The sequence below is a fragment of the Xiphophorus couchianus genome, chromosome 14 (genome assembly GCF_001444195.1).
Source record: "Xiphophorus couchianus chromosome 14, X_couchianus-1.0, whole genome shotgun sequence".
NCBI classification, from domain to species: Eukaryota; Metazoa; Chordata; class Actinopteri; order Cyprinodontiformes; family Poeciliidae; genus Xiphophorus; species Xiphophorus couchianus.
In genome coordinates this window covers 24,390,883-24,418,517 of record NC_040241.1, presented here as the reverse complement: position 1 = coordinate 24,418,517, position 27,635 = coordinate 24,390,883, and the positions used below count along the sequence as shown (strand labels likewise).

Sequence of the window (27,635 nt, the reverse complement as noted above, 5' to 3'; positions counted from 1 at the left end):
TTTTGGACCAAATTGAAAAAAAAAAAATTTTGTAACATAGCTACAATTTGGGGAAGTAAAATTTCTCCAAATCAATTTCTGTCAACATAAAGTTTATGAAACTTTAACAAAGTTTTTGTGAAAGTTTCCTCCATCTGGAGAATTTATGGTTAAAAGCTTGTTGTGGTGGTGATTTTGCAAATAGATGGTAATAATCTTCGGTTGTTTTTCTACGTGGCTCTGTTGCTGTGAATGTTTCCTCTTTCCCCCTCAGAGAATTTGGTTTTCTGTGAGAAATGTCTCCATGGATGAGCAGAAGAGAGTCCAGCGGGTCTTACCCTCTACAGGAGGATGATGAAGGTGATGATGAAGGTGGCTCTCTGGTGACCAGAGCTGCTGGGCCGATTTGGCGTCTCTGTCCGGCGGATGCTGCTGCTTCTGTTGGTCTCTGCTGGCGTCACCGGATTAAATAAACCTGGAGACGAGGAGGGGACGGTGATGATTGGCCAAACACCTGGGACAGGTATTTGCCCCGGGTACATTCTGTTCAGTTATTTGTACTGATGGTAAGACAGAAAGACCTGCAAAGGAATGTCACTGAACCAGAAAACTGAGCACAGCTGCAGCCATGTATTAAAACACCAGATGCTAATAACTCAGTGATTTCTCACAACATGACATTTGTTTTGGGCTTCAACTGTTTTTCCACCTTTCCTTCATGAAACCAGAGGACATTTACAGAGGATTGTCCAGTAATGGGTTATAAAACCAGTGAATCCTAAAAGGCATCATTGCCTCAAATTTACACCACAGATATGAGGAAGATGAGCTGAAGAATGAAGACAATAATAATAATAATTACACCTGGTAATTAACAGGTGGAGCTCCAAGGAACAGCAGATGTGACTCACAGTTTGTTGTTTGGTAACATTTCAAACTGATGCTGAACTAAAATAAGCTCAGTATGTTTTATAATGTTACTTCAGTTTCTCAGTTATTAGCTCAAATGTTTCTTCTGCCCCAGTTTAGAATCCAGTCTCTACCAGGAACGGACTGGCATACGGGGCTAACTGGGGCCTTCCCAGTGGCCCCTCCGTTGGTCGGCCAAAAGGGCGCAGCAAGCAGCATCCTTGGTTTGCAGAGTCTCAAACTGCGTCATATCAAACTCCTTCCTGACCTCACTTCCGCCCAGTCAGGCAGATTTCAGCAGCGCAGTGGACCTGTAAACTGAGCGCAACAGAACCGCCGGCTGACCATGAAGAGCAGAGATCAGAAAAACTGGTCCGAACAGAAAACAGCCTCTGAGGCGATTATTACAAACTCAACGACGGTCATGAGACAGAAAAGCCTCGTCTGGCCGTCTGTTCCTGCCAGTGAGTCATGAATTAAATCTCCATATTTCTCTCTCCAGCAGAGAAGCCCGGTCTGCAGAACCAAGCTGAAGTTGGTTCTGATTGGGGAAATGACTAAAGGGCGATTCCACCCAATTTTTCACCACCTTCCGCATCTTTAATCGGCTCTAGGTTAAAAACTACAACACCTGGACTCTTCAAACCTGGACTGGATTATTCTGCTCTAATAACAGAATATTTTAATCCATGTTTGGGATTTGTGAAACCTTTAAGTGATTTGTGAAACTTCACTAAAGCTTAGATTACTATTCATACTTGTTACATGCAGGCTTTTCAAATTCAATTTGAATTCAAAACCACTTTATTAATGGGAAATGAAATGTTGGTGTAGCTCATTAATTCTTCAAAGAGTTCAAAGGTCAATGCAGCCCTGCCGGCCTGATGCGGCTCCAGCTCTCATGCAACTACACAACTTTGACCTTAAAACAGTCAGTTTCATCTAAATCCATCAAAATGATCAAATTTCAACAAAACCTTTAGTAATAAAGACTTTGATTATCTTGTCAAATAAATGCCTTTTGTAATCTAAATACATAAATATCCCACGCCGACCTGGATATTCAACATGAATAAAAGACCAAATACAGACTTTTATTTTTAATGTTTATTTGCTGATTAAAACATGAATTACAACTTTAATCACCTTCATCCAAAGTAGTTATTATAAAAACTAAAAATGTTTGATTAATAATCATCATTGCACACTTTAATATTTTAGTGATTAGAAATCAAAAGTGCTGATCTTTATGTCGCCGCCGCACATCAGATGTCCAACATGAAAACCAAACAAAAAACAACAACAATCCATCCAAAGACTGAAGAAAAACTACAAAAGGCCGAAAGTAGAATGGAAAAAAAATCATTTATTTGACCTCAAATGGCTTTTATTCTGTCTAAGTTTAGAAGAATTAAAACAAATGACCAGTTAAAGCTTGTATGTAATACATATTGTAGCCACAAGAGGGGGAAGTGCTCCAGTTTTACATTTGTAAGAGTTAAAACTCTGCTTTAACTTTCTGAATTGAAAACTCAACTTGATAATAATTTTATAGATGTTAAAAACTGACATCAACCTACAAACGTCATGTTGGAGTTTCTGTAAATTTCAGCTTCAGAAGAAGAAAAACGGCTCAGTAACAGCCACCAATCCCTGCTAAACCTTTACTGATCATTGAGACTAGAAATGAAATCAAATTCCTCCTGATTGTAGAGCTGACTGAAACATTGAAGCTCACTGTGAACCACTGCAGCCTCATTCTGCTCTCTGTTTTCCTCTGTGCATTATGGGATGTTTCACATCTACAATGTGTTGAGCTCAGACAAGGTGAGAATCAAAAAGCTTCTTTCATTGAAGACCAACTATAAACTCTGATTAGTTTAGTGTTTCACTCACTTCCCTTCACCACATTTGATTATAACAAAGAAACGCTCAGCAGTAGAACCGCTATGTGTCAGAGATTTCCTCATAACACCCGGGTCTGGATCAGAACCGGTCCACAGACTGGATCTTCATGGAGTTTGAGGTCCTTCACCTGAAAAGACAACAGGAGCAAAGTTTGAACCAGACTTCACAAACTGCTGTGGTTCAACTGGACATCAGCTTTACAAGATGATGAAAAGTTTTTCCCCTCATATTTTAATAACTCAAACATTATGTGCAAAACTCAGGAAATCTTCCTTTAAAAAGCTCAACACCAACATTTTGTCACAAAAACAAACCCTGTAAAAAGTTCAAGCTTGGTCTCTCTTCCCATCCATCAGGAACTTTGTCCATTTCTATTTCTGTCTCCATTGATGTGACGACTATCAGAGTTTGAGGTTTTCATTTTCATGATCCTGCAACCGTGTCTAAAGATCCAGCGGTGTTACCGTAAACTAGACGACTAGTTACGACCCCTAGTGGAGAGTTCAAACTACTGATCCACTGACCCCATCTGAGATAATCACTAAAGAATTAATGGGAAGGAACAATTATAAATGTGAATAACAATAATAATAATAATAATATGTCAGAATAACAGACAGTCTTACATAGGCAGTCCAAGCCATGCTGATGAAGGCAGCAGCTCCAGACTGGGACCGGACAGATCTGAAACTCCGAGTTCCACCACACGTCTAGAAGTGAAGGACAGACAAGTCTGCATTTCAATGACTGTCAAAGCTGAACTTTGTCTCTCATAGTGTGTTAGCGTCAAACATCCTGAGGTGAGTGAGATTCAGAGAAGCTGTACCTTGACGCAGGTGTTCTCCTGTTTGATGAAACATTGATCAATAATCTGATGTGCAAAATGTAAAGCTGTTGACTTTATATTTTTATGGTTTTTTTTTGCACATCAGATTATTGATCAATGTTTCATGATTATGTTTCCAAATCAGCTCTAACCAGCTGAGTTTTTAGTCTGGATTTAAAGGAACTCAGTGTTTCAGCTGTTCTGCAGTTTTCTGGTGGTTTGTTCCAGATTTGTGGTGCATAGAAGCTCAGAGAATCAAAGTCAAAGTTTCTGATTCTATAAAGCTCTCAGGGTAACTTTACACCACAAATTTTACTCAAGTTAGAGAAGCAATAGTTCAACATATTTTTACTCAAGTAAAAGTAAAAAGTTTCCGTCCAGGAAACGACTCAATTAAGAGCAGAAAAGCATTTGGTAAAAAGTAACTGATCAAAACATGAATCATATTTTAACAATTCATCATCAGATGCACCAAAATGCAAATTTATGTGGAAATTTTGGACCAAATTGAAAAAAAAAAAATTTTGTAACATAGCTACAATTTGGGGAAGTAAAATTTCTCCAAATCAATTTCTGTCAACATAAAGTTTATGAAACTTTAACAAAGTTTTTGTGAAAGTTTCCTCCATCTGGAGAATTTATGGTTAAAAGCTTGTTGTGGTGGTGATTTTGCAAATAGATGGTAATAATCTTCGGTTGTTTTTCTACGTGGCTCTGTTGCTGTGAATGTTTCCTCTTTCCCCCTCAGAGAATTTGGTTTTCTGTGAGAAATGTCTCCATGGATGAGCAGAAGAGAGTCCAGCGGGTCTTACCCTCTACAGGAGGATGATGAAGGTGATGATGAAGGTGGCTCTCTGGTGACCAGAGCTGCTGGGCCGATTTGGCGTCTCTGTCCGGCGGATGCTGCTGCTTCTGTTGGTCTCTGCTGGCGTCACCGGATTAAATAAACCTGGAGACGAGGAGGGGACGGTGATGATTGGCCAAACACCTGGGACAGGTATTTGCCCCGGGCTCATTCTGTTCAGTTATTTGTACTGATGGTAAGACAGAAACACCTGCAAAGGAATGTCACTGAACCAGAAAACTGAGCACAGCTGCAGCCATGTATTAAAACACCAGATGCTAATAACTCAGTGATTTCTCACAACATGACATTTGTTTTGGGCTTCAACTGTTTTTCCACCTTTCCTTCATGAAACCAGAGGACATTTACAGAGGATTGTCCAGTAATGGGTTATAAAACCAGTGAATCCTAAAAGGCATCATTGCCTCAAATTTATACCACAGATATGAGGAAGATGAGCTGAAGAATGAAGACAATAATAATAATAATTACACCTGGTAATTAACAGGTGGAGCTCCAAGGAACAGCAGATGTGACTCACAGTTTGTTGTTTGGTAACATTTCAAACTGATGCTGAACTAAAATAAGCTCAGTATGTTTTATAATGTTACTTCAGTTTCTCAGTTATTAGCTCAAATGTTTCTTCTGCCCCAGTTTAGAATCCAGTCTCTACCAGGAACGGACTGGCATACGGGGCTAACTGGGGCCTTCCCAGTGGCCCCTCCGTTGGTCGGCCAAAAGGGCGCAGCAAGCAGCATCCTTGGTTTGCAGAGTCTCAAACTGCGTCATATCAAACTCCTTCCTGACCTCACTTCCGCCCAGTCAGGCAGATTTCAGCAGCGCAGTGGACCTGTAAACTGAGCGCAACAGAACCGCCGGCTGACCATGAAGAGCAGAGATCAGAAAAACTGGTCCGAACAGAAAACAGCCTGTGAGGCGATTATTACAAACTCAACGACGGTCATGAGACAGAAAAGCCTCGTCTGGCCGTCTGTTCCTGCCAGTGAGTCATGAATTAAATCTCCATATTTCTCTCTCCAGCAGAGAAGCCCGGTCTGCAGAACCAAGCTGAAGTTGGTTCCGATTGGGGAAATGACTAAAGGGCGATTCCACCCAATTTTTCACCACCTTCCGCATCTTTAATCGGCTCTAGGTTAAAAACTACAACACCTGGACTCTTCAAACCTGGACTGGATTATTCTGCTCTAATAACAGAATATTTTAATCCATGTTTGGGATTTGTGAAACCTTTAAGTGATTTGTGAAACTTCACTAAAGCTTAGATTACTATTCATACTTGTTACATGCAGGCTTTTCAAATTCAATTTGAATTCAAAACCACTTTATTAATGGGAAATGAAATGTTGGTGTAGCTCATTAATTCTTCAAAGAGTTCAAAGGTTAATGCAGCCCTGCCGGCCTGATGCGGCTCCAGCTCTCATGCAATTACACAACTTTGACCTTAAAACAGTCAGTTTCATCTAAATCCATCAAAATGATCAAATTTCAACAAAACCTTTAGTAATAAAGACTTTGATTATCTTGTCAAATAAATGCCTTTTGTAATCTAAATACATAAATATCCCACGCCGACCTGGATATTCAACATGAATAAAAGACCAAATACACACTTTTATTTTTAATGTTTATTTGCTGAGCGCAACAGAACCGCCGGCTGACCATGAAGAGCAGAGATCAGAAAAACTGGTCTGATAGGTTTATTTTAATTCCTAACTTGCAAAGATTCAACCAGAGGCACAATTTTCTTTTCTGCAGAAAAGGAGGGAAGATCTGAGACGCGGAAAGCCGCCGTCAAACACTGTCTGGGATCAACTCTGCCAGATCTTTGTCTGCATTTGGCTTTATAAGGAGGTTGGGCTTTTTCACATAGTCACACAAAGATTTTGACCAATGACCTTTTTTTACAGGGTGTTCTGGAACCTTCTGTGGACATGCCCTTAAAAGGGCATGGCTGACCACAACTAATCAGTTACACATGTAGCTGATAACACAGGAATGTGCAAACTTCTCTAGCCTCCAGGCAAACATCCTAAAAATGGTTAATAGTATTTCACAGAAGAAAAGGAGTCAAGTAAACAACACACAAAATAATAATATGAAAACATAACCTTTCAAATAAACTCACAAGTAAATGAACTTAGATCATTTTTCTAACATTCCCTCCTGTTTTTCATATCATTATTTATGAAGTCTAACACAGACATCAAAAACACATTTCTTGCTGGCACATTTTCAATGTATGGTCACAACGTTAGACATCAGAGTTTCCCTCAGAGATGGAGGCAACAAGTTGATACTGATACATAACATTTCCAACAGTTTTGGCTATCATTGATTTTAAACATGGAATAATGCAGGCAGTAAAAATACAAAACAAGAAAAGAATAATAAGAAGAAGCATCATTAATTTCAACAGCAGATGCCACCATGGTCCATATATGAGCCAAGAAAAAACATCTCCTCGTGAGGGAACTGCATCCTGTGACATGGCCTGTTGCAGGTTTTTCAAGGCAGACATTGCTTCATCAAAATGGGTTTGATTAGCATCAGAAATATAAGTACAACATTCTCTAGTGTCATCTTCATCAGTGTCAGCATAATCAAACAATGGCTTAACTTAAAAAAGTAAATTTGGCTTTGTTATTTTCCATCAGGGGAATTACTTTAATCTTTTATCAAAGAACGCAGACTTTGAATGAGACCACATCCACAGGGCACCAGAAAAACAGCTGCAAAACTACAATGACAAAACAGAGATCAGATTTTCCAAAGGCATCATTCATTTGTGTATTCAACACAAATATCTTCAATTCACTCTGTGTCCGAGTGAATTCTCCACCGCTCGTTCCCACTGTGGCTGCTATCGTCGGAATAAATGTGAAACCGCTTCTCCAAGCAGTCGCACTCTTCTTCAGAGACAACAGCTTTTGTTGTAGAGTCCAGAGTCAGGTCTGGAGCTCTGAACTCTAGGCCAGTCTGTGTGTAGAAAGCCATGAGCAACTCATCATGTGAAGCCTTATCTCCTACTTGTCCAGTTCTGCTTATTAAATGGTGGATGTGATCCATTCAATTTACGTTTCAATTATTATATACTACACCTCCAACAAATGGAAAACACCGAAACCCTGTAATCACCTGCTTCAAAAGACAAGGTTCTAAATTAATGTTTGCCCTGAATGTTAAGCATATGCAGATCTTCATTTTAAACTAATCTTGTAATATAAGACTGAACAAAAACAAAACAATAACAAAAGCTTAAAGACGTAGTTGTATAGCTTACATTTACCATCAAAACAATGAATATCAGTGTGAATTAAACAGTCCAGTTTAAATTACTTTTATAGAACAAACTAGATTTTACTGGTAGTTTGTCTAAAACATTCTACATGCTTTCCTTAAATGAAGATTCAAAAGAGTTAGACCTGGGGTAATTATAATGTCAATGTATAACTTAACAAATCCAGACATTTTCAAAATACACCAATTTTTCTCTAGGCCTTTTACTGGTAGTAGAATTTAAAGTTTTATTCAAAGTCATTTTAAATGGATGTAAATCAAAACAAAAATCAAGTTTAGAAAAATCATTATAATCCCACATCTCAGACCCACCTGAGTACTTCTACTGATTAGTGATAACTTAATCAATAACAGATTCTTCAAAACATTTCTTAAAACATTCTTAATCCATTAAATTAGTGCTCTGAAAATGGCTAGCACAATAATATTTTTAATTTCTATAATTATTTCCCCAAGTTAATTAACCAAAATATGCTTCATTATCACTATAAATTTGTTATCTATTGGTTTCAAAATACTTTAGTCCATTGTCAGAACATCTTTAATGGAGAACAAGTCAAATCCATTTAAAATAAATATATATTTCACCAGACAATATCTTTCCTTTCACTTTTGTGTTTAGTACAGATCAGACATGTTCTTCAAATATTTTGTTTAAGTAATATAAGTTTCAGTAATCTAATTAAGTAATATAAAAGGTAAACCCATAACATAATTTCTACTACTTTAAATAAAGATGTTGATGAAACAGGTTCATAATTTTACCTGAGAAATTCTACCCAATTCAATGCTGCCCTTTTCCCTAATAGGTAAACTTTCAAAACAAACAGAATCATTTATTTCAGCATGATTTAAACCTTCAAGATGACTCTATTTTCCCAAAACACTTCACATTACAGTTTTAAAGCTCATTATTTCATTTTACTCTTATGATTTTCAAATAATTCATTTTACAAAGAATTTTAACTCATGTTTGACAAAGCATGTTTACCAATTTAGACTCGGTGTTTTGATGCTAAAAACTTACATTTAACATTTTCCACATTATTTCATTGCTCACTATGTATTTGCTTGCTTAAACAACCTGCACTAAAGAGAAAATGGTTCTCTGAATTTTAGGAAACTAAAACTACATCAAAATCCTGCCTTATGTGATGGTAATGACTCTCTACATCTTCCTATAATCTACGGTGCCAAACAAAACCCTAAGATTTAAACAGCCAATCTCTATGTTCCTTAGGAAAAAAGGTTAATTAAATCCTTTGTACTTTTAGATTTCACACTTTATGTTTTAAGGTCACTACACTAGTCTGAGCAATCTCTATTGTCAGATCACAAAACAAATCTTTAACCCACCATATGAACTTTCCTTCACCTCTTGGAGGGAATGATTTTATGGCAGGAAAGAGAGTCAATAAGGATTTCAGGAGGAACTCCTAATTCTTCTACTGCTTTATTAGGTTTTGGCACTTGAATCATCAGATATGTTTTGGTTTCATCTAATTTTAAAATTTGGGGTTGCTTATACTTAAAAACACATATACTAGTGTTTTGTAAAGAGGCTTCACATGTTGGTTAGTTGAATCTAGTGGGGGTAGAAGTTACAGCACAGCTCTTCTTGTTCTCCCCTGCTGAGCTGCTGTGAGTGGGGGTTGCAACTCCTCCCTGGGCTTCATTATTCTCTTGTCTAAATAAACATACTTGTCGCTTTTTCCTGTTTTGTTCTATTTATTTATTTATTTTCTTATTTTCTTATTTTATTTGCAGCCCTCTCTTTCTGTAGGCACTTTTCAATCATCTCTTATTACAGTTTAGTATTGATTCTCTACAATAGTTCCACATGATCTTTTTTCATTAACCAATAAGTTATTTCAAACTTAATGTTATCCTTCAACAACAAATCTTGTAAATTTTAGCAAACCTTTCTGTATTTAATCAATTTCTATTTAACAAGAGAGTTACTTCTAATTTATCCTGTCTTAGTTATCAATAAGTCCTGTAGATTTAATAATATTTATCTATCTTAAAGTTTTGGTCAGTTTAAAAAGACTGATTGTGAAACTATCTAGAATCAGCTGAATGCTGCTGTTTGTTGTTATCTGATCAATTCCTCTTACAGTTAGAGCCTGTTTCTCTGAAGATCTTTTCTGTTTTTTCTTTATCCTCAACTCATTAAAAAGGTCCCATTGTAGCTCATTGTATTTTATTCTATTTTTACTACTACCTTCTCAGCCTAGAAGGAATAATTAACATTTTTATCTAATATTTTAGTTCTCAATTCTACATACATTTTCTATTTTATTTATTTCTCTACCTAATCATTTATGTATTTATCTATTTATTTATTTACTTTATTTTTCATTTAGTCATCTATTAATTTGCCAATACATCATTTCCACAATCCTCTGTGACCTCATTTTATTGGCTTATTCTTTATTTATTTATATTTCATCCTGTAGTTCTACCAATTTATTTAGCCTTAGAACCCATATTTTTATTTTCAATTTGTTCAGATGTTTTATTTTATCAGGATTCTATCTTTCAATAACCTTCCAATCTTTACACTACAGGTCACACTTACTGCTGTTGTTGCTTAATTTGAATAATTTAGTCCAGTTTAACACATAGGGTGTTCTAAAAACTGGAAACTTTGCACCATGAGACAGCACTAAAAAATGCTCTGTTTCTGCTTCTACTTGGTTGTTCCAAGTGAGAAATTCCTGCCTGTGGCATCCACTTACAGAGGTGCTGTTTACGTTCTCGTTGTATTTATATGACATAAAATACCAAGGTGTATTTTATCTCCAATTACACACACTCTTTCACACCAACATGAATTGTAACACAAACAAAAACACAAAACAACTGGTCAGATTTGTAGTCAGTCAAAATTTCATCAGTCACCAATTTTCAGTCTGTCCTCATTATTTTATCAAATTTTACTCTAATTTTTTATCAAATTTTACTGAAGCTTCAGGAATTTTCCAATGTTTTGTTAACATTTTTCATGTTTTAATTTAATTAATTTTAAACTCTAGTCTTCAGGAACCTGTTTTAAATACCTTGCACATTTATAAAGAGACATCTCAAACTTATGTTAGAATCTAACAATAACCAATAATTTCCTGTTTTCTGGTACCAGTTTTTTACTTAACCCTTATTTTAAAACCGAAACACCACATTTTTTCTTTATTTTACTTTCAACACACCATCTACACCGTACTTCTTTTTCCATTTAGTCAGGTACTTTAAGTTTCCTGGCTCCATCTGACACATTAACTTCTCATCCCCTTTAAGACTTTTCTCCTTCCCGTGTCAAAAACCCATATTTTACAGTGTGTTCATCCCGTTCTTTACACACCTAGGGTGGACTCTACAGAACGGGGGATAGGAAGAGTAGGGTGGTGGCCAAGTTCTTGTTGTGGTAATTCTCGCTTGGACTAAATTCAATAAATGATTTGAGTGGAGAATTCTTGATAATCATCCCCAACAAGCCCACCACTCACCTTTCCCACTGTTTTTTAGGTATCACATTTATTGCCTTTCCCTACGTGTGTTTTTTATTCTTTCCGTTTTTTTTCTTGACGTCAAACGGGGGACTTGAAAACCGCCCGTAACATTCCATTTACTTACTTGGTTGAATCCTGCTCTGTCTCGGTTTTGAGTCCCGTCAATCCACCGTTGGCAGAAGGAGGTTGACCTAGGACACTGGCCCAGCGAGGAAATTGCCCCCTGGGACTTTTCAGAATACTGCCGGCAGATTTCAGCGCGTCTTACTCCTTCCGTCAGCGGTGGGTATGTTGGGAATCCCTGAACAAGCCCCCAAATGATAGGTTTATTTTAATTCCTAACTTGCAAAGATTCAACCAGAGACATAATTGTCTTTTCTGCAGAAAAGGAGGGAAGATCCGAGACGCGGAAAGCCGCCGTCAAACACTGTCTGGGATCAACTCTGCCAGATCTTTGTCTGCATTTGGCTTTATTAGAAAATACAAGGAAGGAGGTTGGGCTTTTTCACATAGTCACACAAAGAATTTGACCAATGACCTTTTTCTACAGGGTGTTCTGGAACCTTCTGTGGACATGCCCTTACAAGGGCATGGCTGACCACAACTAATCAGTTACACATGTAGCTGATAACACAGGAATGTGCAAACTTCTCTAGCCTCCAGGCAAACATCCTAAAAATGGTTAATAGTATTTCACAGAAGAAAAGGAGTCAAGTAAACAACACACAAAATAATCATATGAAAACATAACCTTTCAAATAAACTCACAAGTAAATGAACTTAGATAATTTTTCTAACTGGTCCGAACAGAAAACAGCCTCTGAGGCGATTATTACAAACTCAACGACGGTCATGAGACAGAAAAGCCTCGTCTGGCCGTCTGTTCCTGCCAGTGAGTCATGAATTAAATCTCCATATTTCTCTCTCCAGCAGAGAAGCCCGGTCTGCAGAACCAAGCTGAAGTTGGTTCCGATTCGAGAAAAGACTAAAGGGCGATTCCACCCAATTTTTCACCACCTTCCGCATCTTTAATCGGCTCTAGGTTAAAAACTACAACACCTGGACTCTTCAAACCTGGACTGGATTATTCTGCTCTAATAACAGAATATTTTAATCCATGTTTGGGATTTGTGAAACCTTTAGGTGATTTGTGAAACTTCACTAAAGCTTAGATTACTATTCATACTTGTTACATGCAGGCTTTTCAAATTCAATTTGAATTCAAAACCACTTTATTAATGGGAAATGAAATGTTGTTGTAGCTCATGAATTCTTCAAAGAGTTCAAAGGTCAATGCAGCCCTGCCGGCCTGATGCGGCTCCAGCTCTCATGCAATTACACAACTTTGACCTTAAAACAGTCAGTTTCATCTAAATCCATCAAAATGATCAAATTTCAACAAAACCTTTAGTAATAAAGACTTTGATTATCTTGTCAAATAAATGCCTTTTGTAATCTAAATACATAAATATCCCACGCCGACCTGGATATTCAACATGAATAAAAGACCAAATACACACTTTTATTTTTAATGTTTATTTGCTGATTAAAACATGAATTACAACTTTAATCACCATCATCCAAAGTAGTTATTATAAAAACTAAAAATGTTTGATTAATAATCATCATTGCACACTTTAATATTTTAGTGATTAGAAATCAAAAGTGCTGATCTTTATGTCGCCGCCGCACATCAGATGTCCAACATGAAAACCAAACAAAAAACAACAACAATCCATCCAAAGACTGAAGAAAAACTACAAAAGGCCGAAAGCAGAATGGGAAAAAAAATCATTTATTTGACCTCAAATGGCTTTTATTCTGTCTAAGTTTAGAAGAATTAAAACAAATGACCAGTTAAAGCTTGTATGTAATACATATTGTAGCCACAAGAGGGGGAAGTGCTCCAGTTTTACATTTGTAAGAGTTAAAACTCTGCTTTAACTTTCTGAATTGAAAACTCAACTTGATAATAATTTTATAGATGTTAAAAACTGACATCAACCTACAAACGTCATGTTGGAGTTTCTGTAAATTTCAGCTTCAGAAGAAGAAAAACGGCTCAGTAACAGCCACCAATCCCTGCTAAACCTTTACTGATCATTGAGACTAGAAATGAAATCAAATTCCTCCTGATTGTAGAGCTGACTGAAACATTGAAGCTCACTGTGAACCACTGCAGCCTCATTCTGCTCTCTGTTTTCCTCTGTGCATTATGGGATGTTTCACATCTACAATGTGTTGAGCTCAGACAAGGTGAGAATCAAAAAGCTTCTTTCATTGAAGACCAACTATAAACTCTGATTAGTTTAGTGTTTCACTCACTTCCCTTCACCACATTTGATTATAACAAAGAAACGCTCAGCAGTAGAACCGCTATGTGTCAGAGATTTCCTCATAACACCCGGGTCTGGGTCAGAACCGGTCCACAGACCGGTCCACAGACTGGATCTTCATGGAGTTTGAGGTCCTTCACCTGAAAAGACAACAGGAGCAAAGTTTGAACCAGACTTCACAAACTGCTGTGGTTCAACTGGACATCAGCTTTACAAGATGATGAAAAGTTTTTCCCCTCATATTTTAATAACTCAAACATTATGTGCAAAACTCAGGAAATCTTCCTTTAAAAAGCTCAACACCAACATTTTGTCACAAAAACAAACCCTGTAAAAAGTTCAAGCTTGGTCTCTCTTCCCATCCATCAGGAACTTTGTCCATTTCTATTTCTGTCTCCATTGATGTGACGACTATCAGAGTTTGAGGTTTTCATTTTCATGATCCTGCAACCGTGTCTAAAGATCCAGCGGTGTTACCGTAAACTAGACGACTAGTTACGACCCCTAGTGGAGAGTTCAAACTACTGATCCACTGACCCCATCTGAGATAATCACTAAAGGATTAATGGGAAGGAACAATTATAAATGTGAATAACAATAATAATAATAATAATATGTCAGAATAACAGACAGTCTTACCTAGGCAGTCCAAGCCATGCTGATGAAGGCAGCAGCTCCAGACTGGGACCGGACAGATCTGAAACTCCGAGTTCCACCACACGTCTAGAAGTGAAGGACAGACAAGTCTGCATTTCAATGACTGTCAAAGCTGAACTTTGTCTCTCATAGTGTGTTAGCGTCAAACATCCTGAGGTGAGTGAGATTCAGAGAAGCTGTACCTTGACGCAGGTGTTCTCCTGTTTGATGCAGAGCTGCAGTTTGCAGTGCAGGTAGACCTGAGCAGAGCTCCCAGTGAACTGGAACATGTTGAAGGAGAAGGAGTTGGAGGTTCCCTTTCCGTTTGCCTCCACGCTCACCGTCTGGTCCTCAGGGTTTGGACAACTGCTCACAAGCGTCAAATCAAACGTTGGTGGTCGGATCAGAGAGGTTAGAAAGGTCACAGAGGCTGAATATGGGCAGCGGTCTCACCCGTTCTCGATGAGGTAATGTTTACGGCTAGCGCTGGCCGATTCCTGGTCCGTCGCCCAGCAGGAGTCCATCACCACGGCAACCAGGCTTTCATCCAGGCCGTCGGCGTCCAGCTCCACCCAGATCTTCTGGTTCAGACGAACTTCGGTGTTTGAGGCCACAGCTTGAGTTCGGTTGGCGTCGGTGTAGGCCTTCATGGTCAGAGAGTAATTCCAAGGTCCGGATGAGATGAACTGAACCACAGAGCTGCAGAGGACACACACAGCTGGCAGGAGTCTGCTTCTACTTCTGACTGCTCAAAGATTTTACTTTGCTTTCTGCATCCAGCAGGTTTGTACTGTCATATGGAGATGCTAGCTGTGGTCGTCTCCTTGGTGTTTCAGTTTTTACGTCAGCTTAACCGGAGCTTCTTTTCTTTCCAGTAGGTTTTGTTATGTCTTGGTTTTCTGCACCTGTTTTGCCTCCCATTATTTCCCCTCTGCTTCCTGCTTGTTCACAGGCCACATCCAATCACTGCCCTCGTCAACAGATGCTGTGGGCCGTCACGATGTTGCTATGACGACGGGTTCATCTCGTAGGGGAACCAAACTGCATTCAGCTCAACTTTACGCTACAGACACGCTGATGAAGGAACGACCCAAGTTACAGGAGTCTAAAAGCTTCCAACTCTTCAAAGTTATGTTTTCTATGCAACATATATCTATGATAGGACAGCGTAGCTACATCTAGTATTTCATAGAGTGTTTAAGCTTTTGGCCAAATCTGTAAAATCACATTGACCTGAATCATAAAGAGAAAGGATTGGACTCTGTTATATCAATCTATTCCTACAGAAACTGACCAAACTATTCTGTAATGTTTTACTGAATCTTTTTCACCTGATTCTGAAACTAAAACCACAAGTTTACCTGATGGGATCAACACCCACCTGTCTTTGATCCTGAAAGCCACCGTCTGTATGTCCGGCTGGGTCTCAACGCAGGAAAACCCGATGTAGACCTGGTCTTGGCGAGTGATTCCTCCAGAGGAGAGGTTCTGTGTCATGATGGTGTTCTTGTAGATGGTTTGGCTGTTGTTGGTCTGCAAACAGAAACATTAACTCCGTACCAAAAGCTGACCTGTGAAAGTTGCCTCCACATCAAGGTCCCGAAGCAGAGCGTGAACCCACCGTGACCTCAGTCCCACAGAGGTCGGTGCTGTTGAAGCTGAAGGTCACCATGTGGGTCTGCTGGTCCATCTGACCTCTGCAGGTCGGATCTTTGAGCTGTAAGACAGAGTAGTCGATGCCTTTGTCCTCCAGGAGACACCCGACCAGAGAGAGAGAAGCAGAGCTCTGCCTGCAGACCGGCGGATCACCTGGAGGTTACAGCGTTGGTGAGGAGAGGCAGTCAGAGGGTTTCCTCCAAACATTCAGGCCTGTTCTCAGGTCACAGCTGTCCTACCCAAAGAGTTCGTCTGTCTGTACTTGGAGGCAAAAATGGCCCGACAGAAGCAGCGAGTTTCTCCTCCAGCTGTCTTCTCTCCACAGAACTCGTGATCGCTGCAGGTCCTGTCCTGACAGACGGCCCCAGGGGGCGCTGCAGAGCAGATGCATTACTGTGAAAAGCAGCAGCAGCAGCAGCAGATTCATGGAGCAGACGGAGGGCAGCAGGTCTTACAGCACTGAGCCTTGGACCTCCAGTCCTCCGGTGCGGCGCTGCTCTGCAGGCTGCAGGCTCTGGCGTAGGCCTCCAGGAACCGACAGCTCAGGCCGTCCAGATCCGAATAGCGGCACAAAGTGTCTGTGCAGGCGGCCATGTAGGGCTCTGGGTCCACGCCGCAGGAGGAGAAGGACGCCTCCTTCAGGAGGGTACAGCTGCTCCACATGGAGACAATCAATGATCAATAAACGGATTCATCTCCCATCAGAGCTGACGTCACGAGGCATCAAACACCATGAAACATGAAGTTATATTTCAGAAGAGAACCCAGTTTCTGACGTTTTGACATTCTCTTTAATTTGTCATATTTTCAGAAGAAGCTAAATGCGAGTTCACTGAGGCAGAAAGTCAGAAACTGCATCTGGCCTTACCGTTCAGAGGAGGCTGGAAAAGATGTCCGCCCTGTGGATGCTAATCCGTCTGGTCGCCTCTGCCGGTGTCACCTGGTTCATAGTTCACAGAGTCATGAGGTGAAGACGGCACCCTGAAGATACACCTGCAGACTGGGAACAGCTTGATTTGACAGAAAAGAGGCATGAATGTGACTGAATGAGGAAACACTGAGAGAAACTCCAGGAATGTCCAGTTTGTCAGAAACGGAACATCGATAGAGTTGCTGTTTTCCTGGGGAAGGTTGTGGAAAATTTAAACTCCAGTAATACATTTAAAACATTAATTGGACTTGCTTTCTCCTTCTCTCTGTGTGTTTTCCAACGGGGGGTTAAAGTCAACCTGACGCCAGCTTTGGTAAGGGTTGGGCAACATTTTACCGTCATGCCAGTAAGAGACTGAACCGGTTGTGCAGAAATGTGCTGAGAAAAGAGACTTGGACTTGAGCTGTGGTAATTTGTTTTTAGTGTCAGGGTTGGTTATTTTAGAGGAGACAGAGCTGATGGTGGAGTCATGTTGTCCAAAACATCAATGTGTTAACGGACTGGACTGCACTGACCAGCCGCTACAGCTGGAGTCATGTCTATAAAACCAACAGTTCCAATGCAGAATGAGCAGCAATCCAAAATGGCCGCATCACTTGGACTTCTGATCAGATTTATATAAAATATGGTTTCATTTAAAGATGCTAAAATATTTCAACAGTTTGGTTTCTGTCCAAATGTAACAGCAGACTAAACCAACATTGGACAGTTGATTTAATGTTACATGAATGCTGCTGTAGGAGACAAAGTTTGTTTATTAAGTATTTCATTCTATTTGATGACTGTTGTAAATATTGTGATGTTCTACAAAACTGAGGCAGTTAGTCAAGTTTTTATTGAACTTTCAAAAGTTACAGAAAAACAGCTCAAAAACCACTCAGTATTCTTCCTCTCTCTCTCTGTCGGCTCTCCACACGCACACCTGCTGTTGCCATGGCAACCGACTGAGAACAGCTCCACTGGCTGAAATTATCTTCAGGTGAATCATGGATGAACACCAGAGAAAAAATAAAAATTCAACAACAATCCTCAGACTGAAACTGAACATTTAATCAGTTTTATGTTTTCATTTTCCCTGGAGGTCAGCGCCAGCTGACCGCTGAGTGACCGCAAACCGATGATCTACCAAACAACACCAGCTGTTTTGCATCCTGTAAGTCTTTACTTCAGGTGAAATATGAAAAATGAACATGAACTAAATCAAGGAGAGTTGAACTATGAACATGAATCAGTTCATTTTTAGCTGAACTGAACAGACTGGTACAACTGATAAGGTGTGAAGACTTTTTCAATTTATATACAAGTTTCTATTAGCTGGATATGTTAAAGTTTTAAAGAGGTCTAGTTAAAGCCCTGACTTGGTTTTATCTGAAAAGATTAGGGTGATGGCAGAGAGGCCTTGTGATCATTGGAGAGTTTATTAATAATTACAGTTTTTATTAATAAATAAAACCCGCCGTTGTCCTGCATTTCTATTGTTTCATCATTTCTGATTAGACAAACTCATTCTTAAATTACAAGTTTAAATCTGCCAGGAGTATTAATATTTTTTTAACTTTAGGTTCATATTCTGATGAAAACTAGAAGCAGTTTCAGCAAAACCGTCTTAAAATCAACACTTTGTACAAAGGAGGACATGTTCTGTAAAAACCAGGCACTGATTAGGATTTTAATTCAATCAAGTTTGTGGAAAAACATCAGAAAAATACAGATTTACAAGACAGCAGCAGCAGTCGGTCACAGACAGGTTACTGAAAACTAACAAACACAAATAAAAACACCTGAAGAAGCAGCAACTTTAAAAAATAAAAGAAAAAGAAAGTCCAGATTTTTACAAAAACAACACAGACTTGTCTCTGCAGCACCGTTCTGTCGGGTTTACAACATCCTGCCCGGGTTTAATGCTTTATGTCTCATTCATACGTTTAAATAAAATCAAAGAACAACTACGTTTCCCATCAGCCCCTTCTCTGAGGGCAAGATGGGCCAAATGCACCAGAGGAGTTCAAGTGTGAGATTAGGAACTTTACACAGGAAGTAAAAATTAGCACAAGTTACTCAGTGTTTTAGTTAAAGTTTAATTAAAAAGACTCTAAAAGTTTAAATCAGTATTAATGCTGCTGACTGAAATTAAAGATTAAATCAGAAACAAAGTGGGAGACGTGACACATGGAGGCGTTACAGTTTCCACTGGGACATAAAATACAGCAGGACGTCCAGCAGTAACTACAGCAGCTGCTGTGACGGGATCAGAGCCGGTCCGGTCCGGTCCGGGTCTCAGGAGGAATCCACTGGAGATGACAACAAGAAGCAGCAAAATATATCTATTTTTATTAACATGATTTCTATTTTACAATCAATAACTGATACATGTTTAAATAAAAATGCTAAAAGTATATTTTACAAATTTCATCTGAATAAAACATGATCATAAACAATTAGATTAATCATAAAAGTAGTAAATATAATAGCATTTATTAAATCTACTTGTATTAACAGCCACAGATTTCAAAGAATGTTTTTATTTAGAAAAATATGATTAAAAACAAAAGATCAGAAATAATTAAAACACGAGGAAATAAAAAGATTAAAGAAACAGAATCTCATGTAAAATATTCAGAAGAATCTCGTTTTCAACCAGTTTTGAAGTTCAGATTCTTCTAATATTTTATTATTTTAACGTCATGAACATTTCATTTCATTACCTTTTGCTTCCAGCTTCTCCACCTCTCCTTCGCTCGCCTCTTCCTTCTCCTGCAGCAGCGAGCGCAGGAAGGCGGCGCTCACCACCTCCTCGCCGTCGCCCGCCAGGAAGGCGTTCTTGAAGCGGTTGTAGAGCATGGAGGCCTTGTCCATGATGGCCTGGTTGGCCCGGTAGTACCGCATCTAGGCATCCACAGCGGTCAGAGGGACAAACACCAGGTTTACCAAAAAACAACTAAGAATGATGATAAAAGGTCCTAAAAGAAGAAGGTCTTCATAATTAGGAGCTTCAATTCACAAACTAAAGTTGTCAACAAAAAAAAAAGAAAGTGTTTTTGTACAATTGCCCAGTGGTGTAAGCTAGTAAACCTCAATATTTCCGTTTTTTCCCGGTCATGTGACTCAGGTTTACCTTCCTGAGCGTGGCGATGAGCTCGCTGTGCCTCTGGACGTGTTCAGACGTCACATACAGCATGTTGAGCTGGTCCAACGCCGACAGACACTTCCTGATGTCCTGGAGACAGAAACACCACCACACTGCTGTCACTGTGGTGGGAGTTTTATAGCAGGCTGTTTTATTTCACTTGTTTTTTTCTGGTAAAATTGTCTTACAGGTTTGTCCGTCTTCAGAGAGATGCGAAGGTCTCCGTTGATCCGGTGCAGAGTCGAGTCCGTCAGCGTGGAACTGGAGTTCTCCTGATCCGTCCCGGTCGGACTCTCTCTTTCAGTGGCCTCCTTCTCCGCTGGCGCCGCGTCTTTGGCAGCAGATTCAATCCGTAAACCTTCAGCCGCAGTCTGCGCTCGGTCGGCCCCACTCTTCTTCTCTTCCTTGTTCTTCTTCTGCGGTTTACTCTCCTCCAGTCGCCGCGATCTCGTTCTCTCTTTTTTCTTTTCCTGAGACTCACCATCATGTTTCTTCCTCTGTTCCCGTGTTAATCTCATCCCCTCTGTTTCCTTCCTGCATTCCGGGTTTTTCTGCTCTTCCTTTTTTCTTGTCATCTTGTCTTCAGCTTCGTTCTTCTCTTCCTTTTTTCTTGTCACCTTTTCTTCAGCTTCGCTTTTCTTCTGCTCTTCCTTTTTGGCTTTTTTCTCCTCCGTTTCTGAGTTTTTAGCATCAGACTTCTTGGCTGCCTTCTCTGTTTTTTCTTCTTTTTCCATCTCTAAAGTCTTTTTCACCTCCTCCTTTCTCCCTCCATCCTCCTCTTTCTTCTTCTTCACCTCCTCCTCTCCAGATCCTTTGGTCAGTCCTCCCATCATGGTCTTCACATGGATCCTCGTTCCCTGATTGGCTTTAACGATCTTTCCGATTATCTTCCTCTCGTCTTTCTGCTGCTTCGTCTCGTCTTCTTCTTTGCTCTTGGTCTTCTCTTCCCTTTCGTCCTTTTCTACCTTCTGTCCATCTTTCTTCACTTCCACAGCCGATCCTCCAGTGGACATCTTTTCCTCCTTCCCACCAGTCTTGTCCTCTGTGGTTTTCCTGGTTCCTCTCTCCGTCCCGTCTTCACTCCCCTTCGTCTCCACCGTCGTCTTTTGCCTTGAATCCTTCTCCACTCGTTTACTTGTCTTCTTCCTCTCAGCTGTGGACTTCCTGGTGGCCATCTTGTCTCTTCTGGTGCTTTCATTCATCTTCTCTTCCTTCTGTCTGTCCGTCTTCATGTCTGAACTTGTTCTTTGGTTGGACGCTCTCTCTCCTTTCGTCTCGCTCGTTGACTTTCTGGTGGACGATTTCCCTCCTCTGTCCGTCTTCTCTCCTTTCCGTCTTTCCGCTCCACCTTTGGGCGGCGTCTTCCTGTCTGCAGTCTTTCCTCCGTCCCTGATGGAAACACAAACCCAGCAGAGAGGAGTTAGGCCTTCACTGGACCGGTTGGGACGGATGAAGAGCGACTCGTCTTCCTTACTGGGAGCTCTTCGTCATCTCCTTCGTCTTCAGCAGGTCTCTCAGCGACTCGATCAGACTCTCCCTCCGCGCCGCCAGCTGCTCCTGCCTCTGGTGTTTCAAAGTGTTAGAAATTAGAAAGGTGTCCAAAGTGTGGCCCGGGGCCATTTGTGGCCCTTGGATCCTTTTTGTGTGGCCCCTGACTGCAATTCATGAATGGCTCTTTAGTTAGCCTTTTTTATTTTTATTATTAGATTTTTATTTTGTAATAAGTTGAGCCACAATCATTTGTTTAACAGACTGACACACATCCATTACCTCTGGAGAAACTTGTAAAGGGAAATTCTTACTTTTGTTGCTGGGAATAAATTAAAACATTTTATAGGCTTAAAAACTGAAAACGTATTAAAACTTAAATAACTGTAAACATTGAGGCCAATGTAAAATATTACATGTTTTAGTTATTGTGTTGTGAAGGTAATGGAGAAATATTTCACAACATATTTTTGCATTTTTAACTGAGGGATAAAAAGAAACATGAATAATTTCAGTTTGGTGATTTTTGTACTTCCTGTTTAATTGTTGAGCAGGTCAGCAGCACGGCTGCATGTTCTGTGACAAACGCAGCAAAAACAATCCGGTAAAGTCAATGGAAGGAAGACATTTGTGTTTACTGTCTTTAACTTTTCTCTGCTTTCCTTCTCCATCTTTGTTTTGGGAGTTTTTGTAAATTTTGGGGTTAATTTCTAGAAATGCTACATTAGATTTATTTTCTATATTTGTGTCTGTTTTGTAAACCTATGGAGTTCATTTCATGTCCAGAATGATTTCTGCGTTTCTACGCTGGAAGCCAGAAAACAAATCGCAGCTTTACCTCGTCTTCCTTCTCCTCTGCCGTCTCTTCATCTCCATCCTTTCTCTTCTTCGCCTCCTCCTCTTCCTCTCGTCTTGCAGACTGCAGTCCTCTCTTTTCTTCCTCCTCTCCCATGCTCTTCTGTTTTCTTTTCTTCTGTACCTTCTTCTTTTTCTCCTCTCTCCTTCTCTCCTCCCTCACATCTTTCTCTCCATCAGTATCTTTTGTCGTCTTCTGCTTCATTTCTCTCGTTTTCTCTAAGCTTGGTTCTGGTTTATCTTTTTCTTCTTTCTTTCTTTTCCTTCTCTCTTTGGTTTTCTTGTCATCCTTCTGTTCTTTACTCTCACCTCTCCTGGTCTTCACTCGTTCCTCCTCCTCTTTTCTCTCTTTCTCTGCTCTCCTGACCTTCGTTCCTTCTCCTCTTTCTTCTGTTTTCTCTCTGGGTTTCTCAGCTTTTCTGGTTTTGTTCTCCATTTTCTCCTCTTCTTTCTTGCTTTTCTTGCTCATCTTTCCCTCCATTTCTTCCTCCTCGCTCCTCGTCTTCTTTGCTTCCAGGTTTTCTTGATGTTTCTCTTCCTCCTCAGCTCTCTTTCCCTTTGTTGCTTCAGTTTTCTCCTCTTCTTTTTGAACTTTTTTCGTTTTTATTTCCTCTGTTTTGTCCTCGTCTTTCTCTCCTCTCTTTGTCTCCTCAGATGAATCCCTCTCTCCCTCCGTCCTCCTGACCTTCATTTCTTCTCTTTTGTCTTTGTGTTTCTCGTTTATCTCCTCTGCTTTGTCCTTTTGGGTCTCATTAGTTTTCTCAGATGTTTTTGTCTCTTCGTCTGCCTTCCTCTTATTTATTCCCTCAGAGTTTTCTTCTCTTCTCATCTTCATTCCTTTCTCTCCTGCCTCTTTGTCTTTCTTGCTCCTCCTCATCTTTACTTTCTCTCTTCCTTCCTCGGTTTTCTCCTCCTCCATCTTTCTTTTCGACGCTCTACTCTCAGTCTGATCTTTCATCCTGTCCTCGCTGCTCAGACTCAGTTTCTCGTCCTTCTCCTCTTTCTTCCTCTTGGCCTCCTGGGTCTTTACCTTTCCTGCATCTTTTCTCCTCTTCCTGGAAGGCGGTAAGTCGGGAATGTCACTGAGCTGCCGAGGAAACAGAGCGGATACGTTTCAACACTGATATCAGCTTCCAGGACAAGAAATCTCAATTCATTCTTTATTAAACTCACTGAGCTGCTGAGTCTAACTGCAGCTGAAATGATCCGATGTTAATATCTGCAGCATTTATTATTTTACATCATATTTAGCTTTTCTCTTTGTGTCTCAGATGTCGGTATCAGAAGTGGGAACCTCTGAAAGCTTAATGAAGGACAATCGACTCTCTGTTCATTCATCCAGACAGAAAGTCATGCAGCATCAGTACAGTAAGTTATCCATCTGTAGCCGTCTGTGTTGCAGGGTTTCCGAGCCTCTGACTGAAGTCACTCTAACTTAACAGAGCTTTTTTGAGTCAATTTTAATATTTTATATAATCCCTCTCTATTCCAGTCTGTCTGTAAAAGAAGAAGAAAAAACAGTTCCTGAAACTGATTTACATAATTTATATTAACCGTTTTGATTAAGTTTTGGTTCCATTTAAGGAACAATAAAAGTTTCTGAATATAAATCTTGACACATTAACAGTAGAGCTCCTTTGCTTTGCTCTAATCAAGTTGTTGCAGATCTATTGGTCACAGGTTTCCTCTGAACTAAACACAGAGCAGAAACTCCTGGTGATCAGCTCTGCCAGGAGCAGGTTGTGCAGAGGAAGTGTGTTCAGGTTGGAGGCCAACAACAGACACAGGCATCGTTAAGATGCACACATATTGACATGACTGCTTTTGGTTGTTGTGTCTGTAACTTAGCAACCACTGAGCAGGCGTTATCCCACGTAGCGTTAGCAACAGCTGATGGCAGAGCGTAGCATTACTGAGCTAACAAGAGAACTCTATCAACAGATAATATTCAAATTTAACCCTTCAAAATCAAAGAGTTTGCTTCCTTCTTTCCAAAATAAAAACAATCAAGTAAAAATGTAAATATTGGATTTATTGATGTCTTCTTTTTCCCATTCTAACTACTTTAAGTCTCACAAACAGCTGCATTTATAAATTAGGAAACAGTTTTCATGAGGCTGGCAGTCACCTTTAATTCTGTCGCTCTGCTCCGGGTGGAAACTCGTCCTGCAGCAGCTTCCTGCGCGCCGCTGCTCGCCGTTTCCTTCTTGGCCTGAGGTTTACTTCCTGTCGATCCTGCTGCAGGTTTTCCATCAGAGGCAGAAGAAGCTCTTCCTGATCTCACCTGAGGGGAAATGAAACTGTAAAAACTACAGCTGAGCAGAAACTGAACATATCAGGTCTGTCCAGCATGTTAGATCTAATTTGCCTTAATGTTCAAAACTCTTTGCAGATTTGAGTCATTTTTGGTTCCTACCTCTCCTTTAGTCTGAGCTGGAGTTTCCTTTTCGGTCGACCGTTCAGCCAGTGACCCACCGCTCGCCGACCTCCTGCTTCTCGTCGCCGCAGCGACCTTTCCTGCTTCCTGATCCGGCTTTGGACCCGTTGGTTTCTCTGGAGCTAATCTGGATAAGGTTCTAGTAGCAGCCGGCTGCTCTGCTGGTTCTTTAACCTGTTTGGACTCTGTGGTATCTTCTTCTCCGGTTTCTTTTTCCAGTTTGGAGTCTGTTGGTTTATCTGGAGCTAACCTGGATGCAGTCTGATCTGCAGAGTCTTCACCCTGACTGGACTCTGTAGAAGATAACCTGGTTAACTCTAATCTAACCTCTCTACGCTCTGCAGACTGTGTGAAGTCATCTGGATCGGACTTAGACAACCCGCCTGCAGCTGCTGGAGGTTCTGCAGACTCTTTGCCCAGTGCAGAGTTCATGTTTTCATCTGAAGACAATCTAGACGAGGTTCTTATAGCCTCCACATGAGTTTCTTTATCTAGTTTTGGTTCTACAGATTGAACTAATCTAGACGAGGATCTTGTAGCTGTGGTACAGTCTAGTGTTTCTTTATCTTGCTTTGTTTCTACAGGTTGATCAGGAGTAAATCTGGAAGAGAATCTTGTCGCTGCAGGACGATCTGGAGCATCCAGATCTGGTTTGGTCTGGGTTGTTTTATCTGGAGCCAATCGAAATGACGTTCTTGTGGATCTCTCTGAACTTTCTTTCTCACCCAAAGCTCGACTCGGGGTGCTTCTGCTTGAAGCAGGTTTAGTGTTGCACTCAGACTTAGTGGGAGCAGAAGCTCCTTTAGGTTTTCCATCAGGAGTTTTAGCTGCAGGAGTTTTTCTGGAGGTTGCAGGAGTAGATCTGGAGAGTGTAGTAGAAGAAGAAGCTGGTTTTGCTGGTGTATTTTTAGTGCAGATCTTTGGTTGAACCTGTAGAGAAAACACAACAGAGTCTGTAAAAATCCTTTAATCCTCTTTTCCATCTCTGTGTTCATTACATTTTAAATAAACCCAAACCAATTCCAATAACATTTTATAGTTCACCCAAGTGGAGCATCATAGCTAAAGCTGTAGCGCTAATAAAACATCATAAAAACACTAAAATACAGTGTAGAGTCTTCATGAAACACCACACTGTCAACAACTGAGAAAACCAGAAAACATTTTTACATTTTGTCAAGTGCCGTCATTACACATCAAATATTTTGCTCAATGTTTCATTTATTATCTTCCAGAAGCAGATCTAACCAGCTGGGTTTTTAGTCCAGACTTCAAGGAGTTCAGTGTTTCAGCTGTTCTGCAGTTTTCTGGAAGTTTGTTCCAGATTTGTGTATTTAGTTTGTCTGTGTGTCTGCACCTGTCAAATAAATTTAATAAATACATTTTAAGCAGAAGCCAGTTTGAACTCACCTTGAGTTTGCTGCCGAGGCCGGGCGTGTTCTGGATCTCCCACATCCCCTCAGCGAAGCCTTTGATGCGGACGCCGCTGCCGTACTTCAGCTTGTTGCCGACGTACGGAGCGACGTTCTCTGGCGTGACGGAGCCGCTGGGGAGAGAACGACCACAGCTGGGTTAAAGACGCACACAGAGGGAAGAATCTGATTGGCTGCTGAGAGAACATACATCTGATGGGTCCCGAAAAAGTAGACCGGGACTCGCTTCCGGTAGCCGTTCTCTGATTTACAGACCTACAAACACAGACGGGTTAAAGCATCCCAGGTCAGAACAGCTGTGTGTGATGAAGGCTGTGTTGTCTGCTTGTTTACCCGAGCCGGCCAGTGAGGAAAGCCTTTCATCTTGGCGAACACCAGGTCGCCGGCCTTCAGAGGGTTACCGAGTTTTCCGGACATCCTGCTGCTCCAGAAAGCGACTTAAGGAAAGCTGAAAACAGATATGATATTAGTGATGACCACAGATTCATGGCGTCCATTTATTAATTTAGTGATTTCTTCAATACATTTTTGCCATTTAAAATCATGTTTCTTGTTTGTTCTAATAACTAATCTAAAGCAGGTAAAACCAAACAACATCAGTGAAACATGAACGGAGCATCAAGTTGAGCAAAAACAAAAGGTTTACAGAAATAACAGCAGTAATGAAAGTTTGGTTGCTGATTTGCTCTCCCACAGGTTGACCAACCTTGTGCTATTTGAACAGATCAGACATGTGATGTCATCATTTTGCTGGTTTAGCTGCCAGGTGTGCCGTTTACCTGTGATCTGCTCTACAGGTGCAGAGAACACTGAGAGCTTTTCCTGACCACCTGTCTCTTCGTTAGCATATTAACTTTGTGGACCATATTCTGTTTACATTGTTTACATATTTACGGATTAGCTTTAAAATGTCGTAATTTCAGTTAGCAAACCGATGTAGACTTTTACCAAACACTCCACATAATCGGTGGAAACAGCTTCGTCTCCCCGCTTTCTTCGCTGTTACAGACCTGAGGGTTCAGGATTATCCGTTTTTAGAGGGAGCTTTCGGTCTAACTCAGCAGGTTTCGCTTCGTATCATCATTTTCACTCATTGTTTACAAATACACTCATACCTGCTAGCTAGCTAGCTAGCGGGTGTGCTAATCGTCAGTCAGTCTAAACGGAAACGCTTCAGATAGTCGTTGTGGTTTTATAAAATGTTCGCATTTCCGTTTGCTCACCTGAAACTAAAAGACAATCTTCTTGGATCAACAGTAGTTTAAGTAAAACATCTCGTTGCGAAGCTACATTCTGACGCTCGCCGCCATATTGGCCCATTCACTCCTGTGACGTAGTCGCTGACGTTTTTCCCGCCATCCTGGACCGTACCAACGTCCGGTGGTCGGTACCAACCGTCGACAGATTTGGGGGGTGTTTGCGTCATATCAAAACCACTTTATC

At 40.4% G+C, this 27,635-nt stretch overlaps 2 protein-coding genes and 1 long non-coding RNA gene across 4 annotated transcripts; all 3 read right to left on the bottom strand.

The window, feature by feature from the left end:
- Positions 1-1,978: 1,978 nt before the first annotated feature.
- Positions 1,979-3,653, bottom strand: LOC114157662 (uncharacterized). Its single transcript, XR_003598199.1, has 3 exons — positions 3,623-3,653; positions 3,423-3,506; positions 1,979-2,923 (listed from the first exon to the last, which is right to left on the bottom strand). It is a non-coding gene; the product is annotated as an uncharacterized LOC114157662 (long non-coding RNA).
- Positions 3,654-13,068: 9,415 nt separating this feature from the next.
- On the bottom strand, positions 13,069-16,599 carry LOC114157618 (uromodulin-like). The gene is made up of 8 exons (XM_028038722.1): positions 16,377-16,599; positions 16,161-16,295; positions 15,887-16,074; positions 15,647-15,798; positions 14,719-14,964; positions 14,469-14,631; positions 14,269-14,352; positions 13,069-13,769 (listed from the first exon to the last, which is right to left on the bottom strand). Exons 1-7 carry the CDS (start codon positions 16,582-16,584, stop codon positions 14,269-14,271), a joined length of 1,176 nt encoding a protein of 391 aa, XP_027894523.1. The 5' UTR covers positions 16,585-16,599; the 3' UTR covers positions 13,069-13,769.
- A 1,905-nt stretch (positions 16,600-18,504) lies between these two features.
- Positions 18,505-27,544, bottom strand: psip1b (PC4 and SFRS1 interacting protein 1b). 2 transcript variants are annotated; one of them, XM_028038693.1, is made up of 13 exons: positions 27,416-27,544; positions 26,526-26,640; positions 26,383-26,447; positions 26,170-26,305; positions 24,739-25,689; positions 24,451-24,606; positions 22,306-23,409; positions 21,454-21,542; positions 20,597-21,368; positions 20,168-20,554; positions 19,968-20,069; positions 19,558-19,738; positions 18,505-19,143 (listed from the first exon to the last, which is right to left on the bottom strand). In XM_028038693.1, exons 2-13 carry the CDS (start codon positions 26,607-26,609, stop codon positions 19,130-19,132), a joined length of 4,041 nt encoding a protein of 1,346 aa, XP_027894494.1. In that variant the 5' UTR covers positions 26,610-26,640; positions 27,416-27,544; the 3' UTR covers positions 18,505-19,129. The 2 variants fall into 2 exon arrangements, with proteins under 2 accessions (XP_027894494.1, XP_027894495.1); XM_028038694.1 differs by lacking the exon at positions 27,416-27,544 and adding an exon at positions 26,899-27,400.
- Between the last annotated feature and the right edge of the window lie 91 nt (positions 27,545-27,635).

Bases quoted from the DNA above. Each gene is read 5' to 3' on its own strand.
- LOC114157618 (XM_028038722.1), bottom strand. From the start codon at position 16,584: ATGTGGAGCAGCTGTACCCTCCTGAAGGAGGCGTCCTTCTCCTCCTGC. The intron at 16,075-16,160 runs GTAGGACAGCTG...TGTAACCTCCAG, and splicing joins CAGACAGACGAACTCTTTGG to GTGATCCGCCGGTCTGCAGG. The intron at 14,353-14,468 runs GTACAGCTTCTC...CTTCACTTCTAG, and splicing joins AGGAGAACACCTGCGTCAAG to ACGTGTGGTGGAACTCGGAG.
- psip1b (XM_028038693.1), bottom strand. From the start codon at position 26,609: ATGTCCGGAAAACTCGGTAACCCTCTGAAGGCCGGCGACCTGGTGTTC. The intron at 26,306-26,382 runs GTATGTTCTCTC...TTCTCTCCCCAG, and splicing joins TTTTTCGGGACCCATCAGAT to CGGCTCCGTCACGCCAGAGA. The intron at 24,607-24,738 runs GTAGGAACCAAA...ATTTCCCCTCAG, and splicing joins CAGCTCAGACTAAAGGAGAG to GTGAGATCAGGAAGAGCTTC.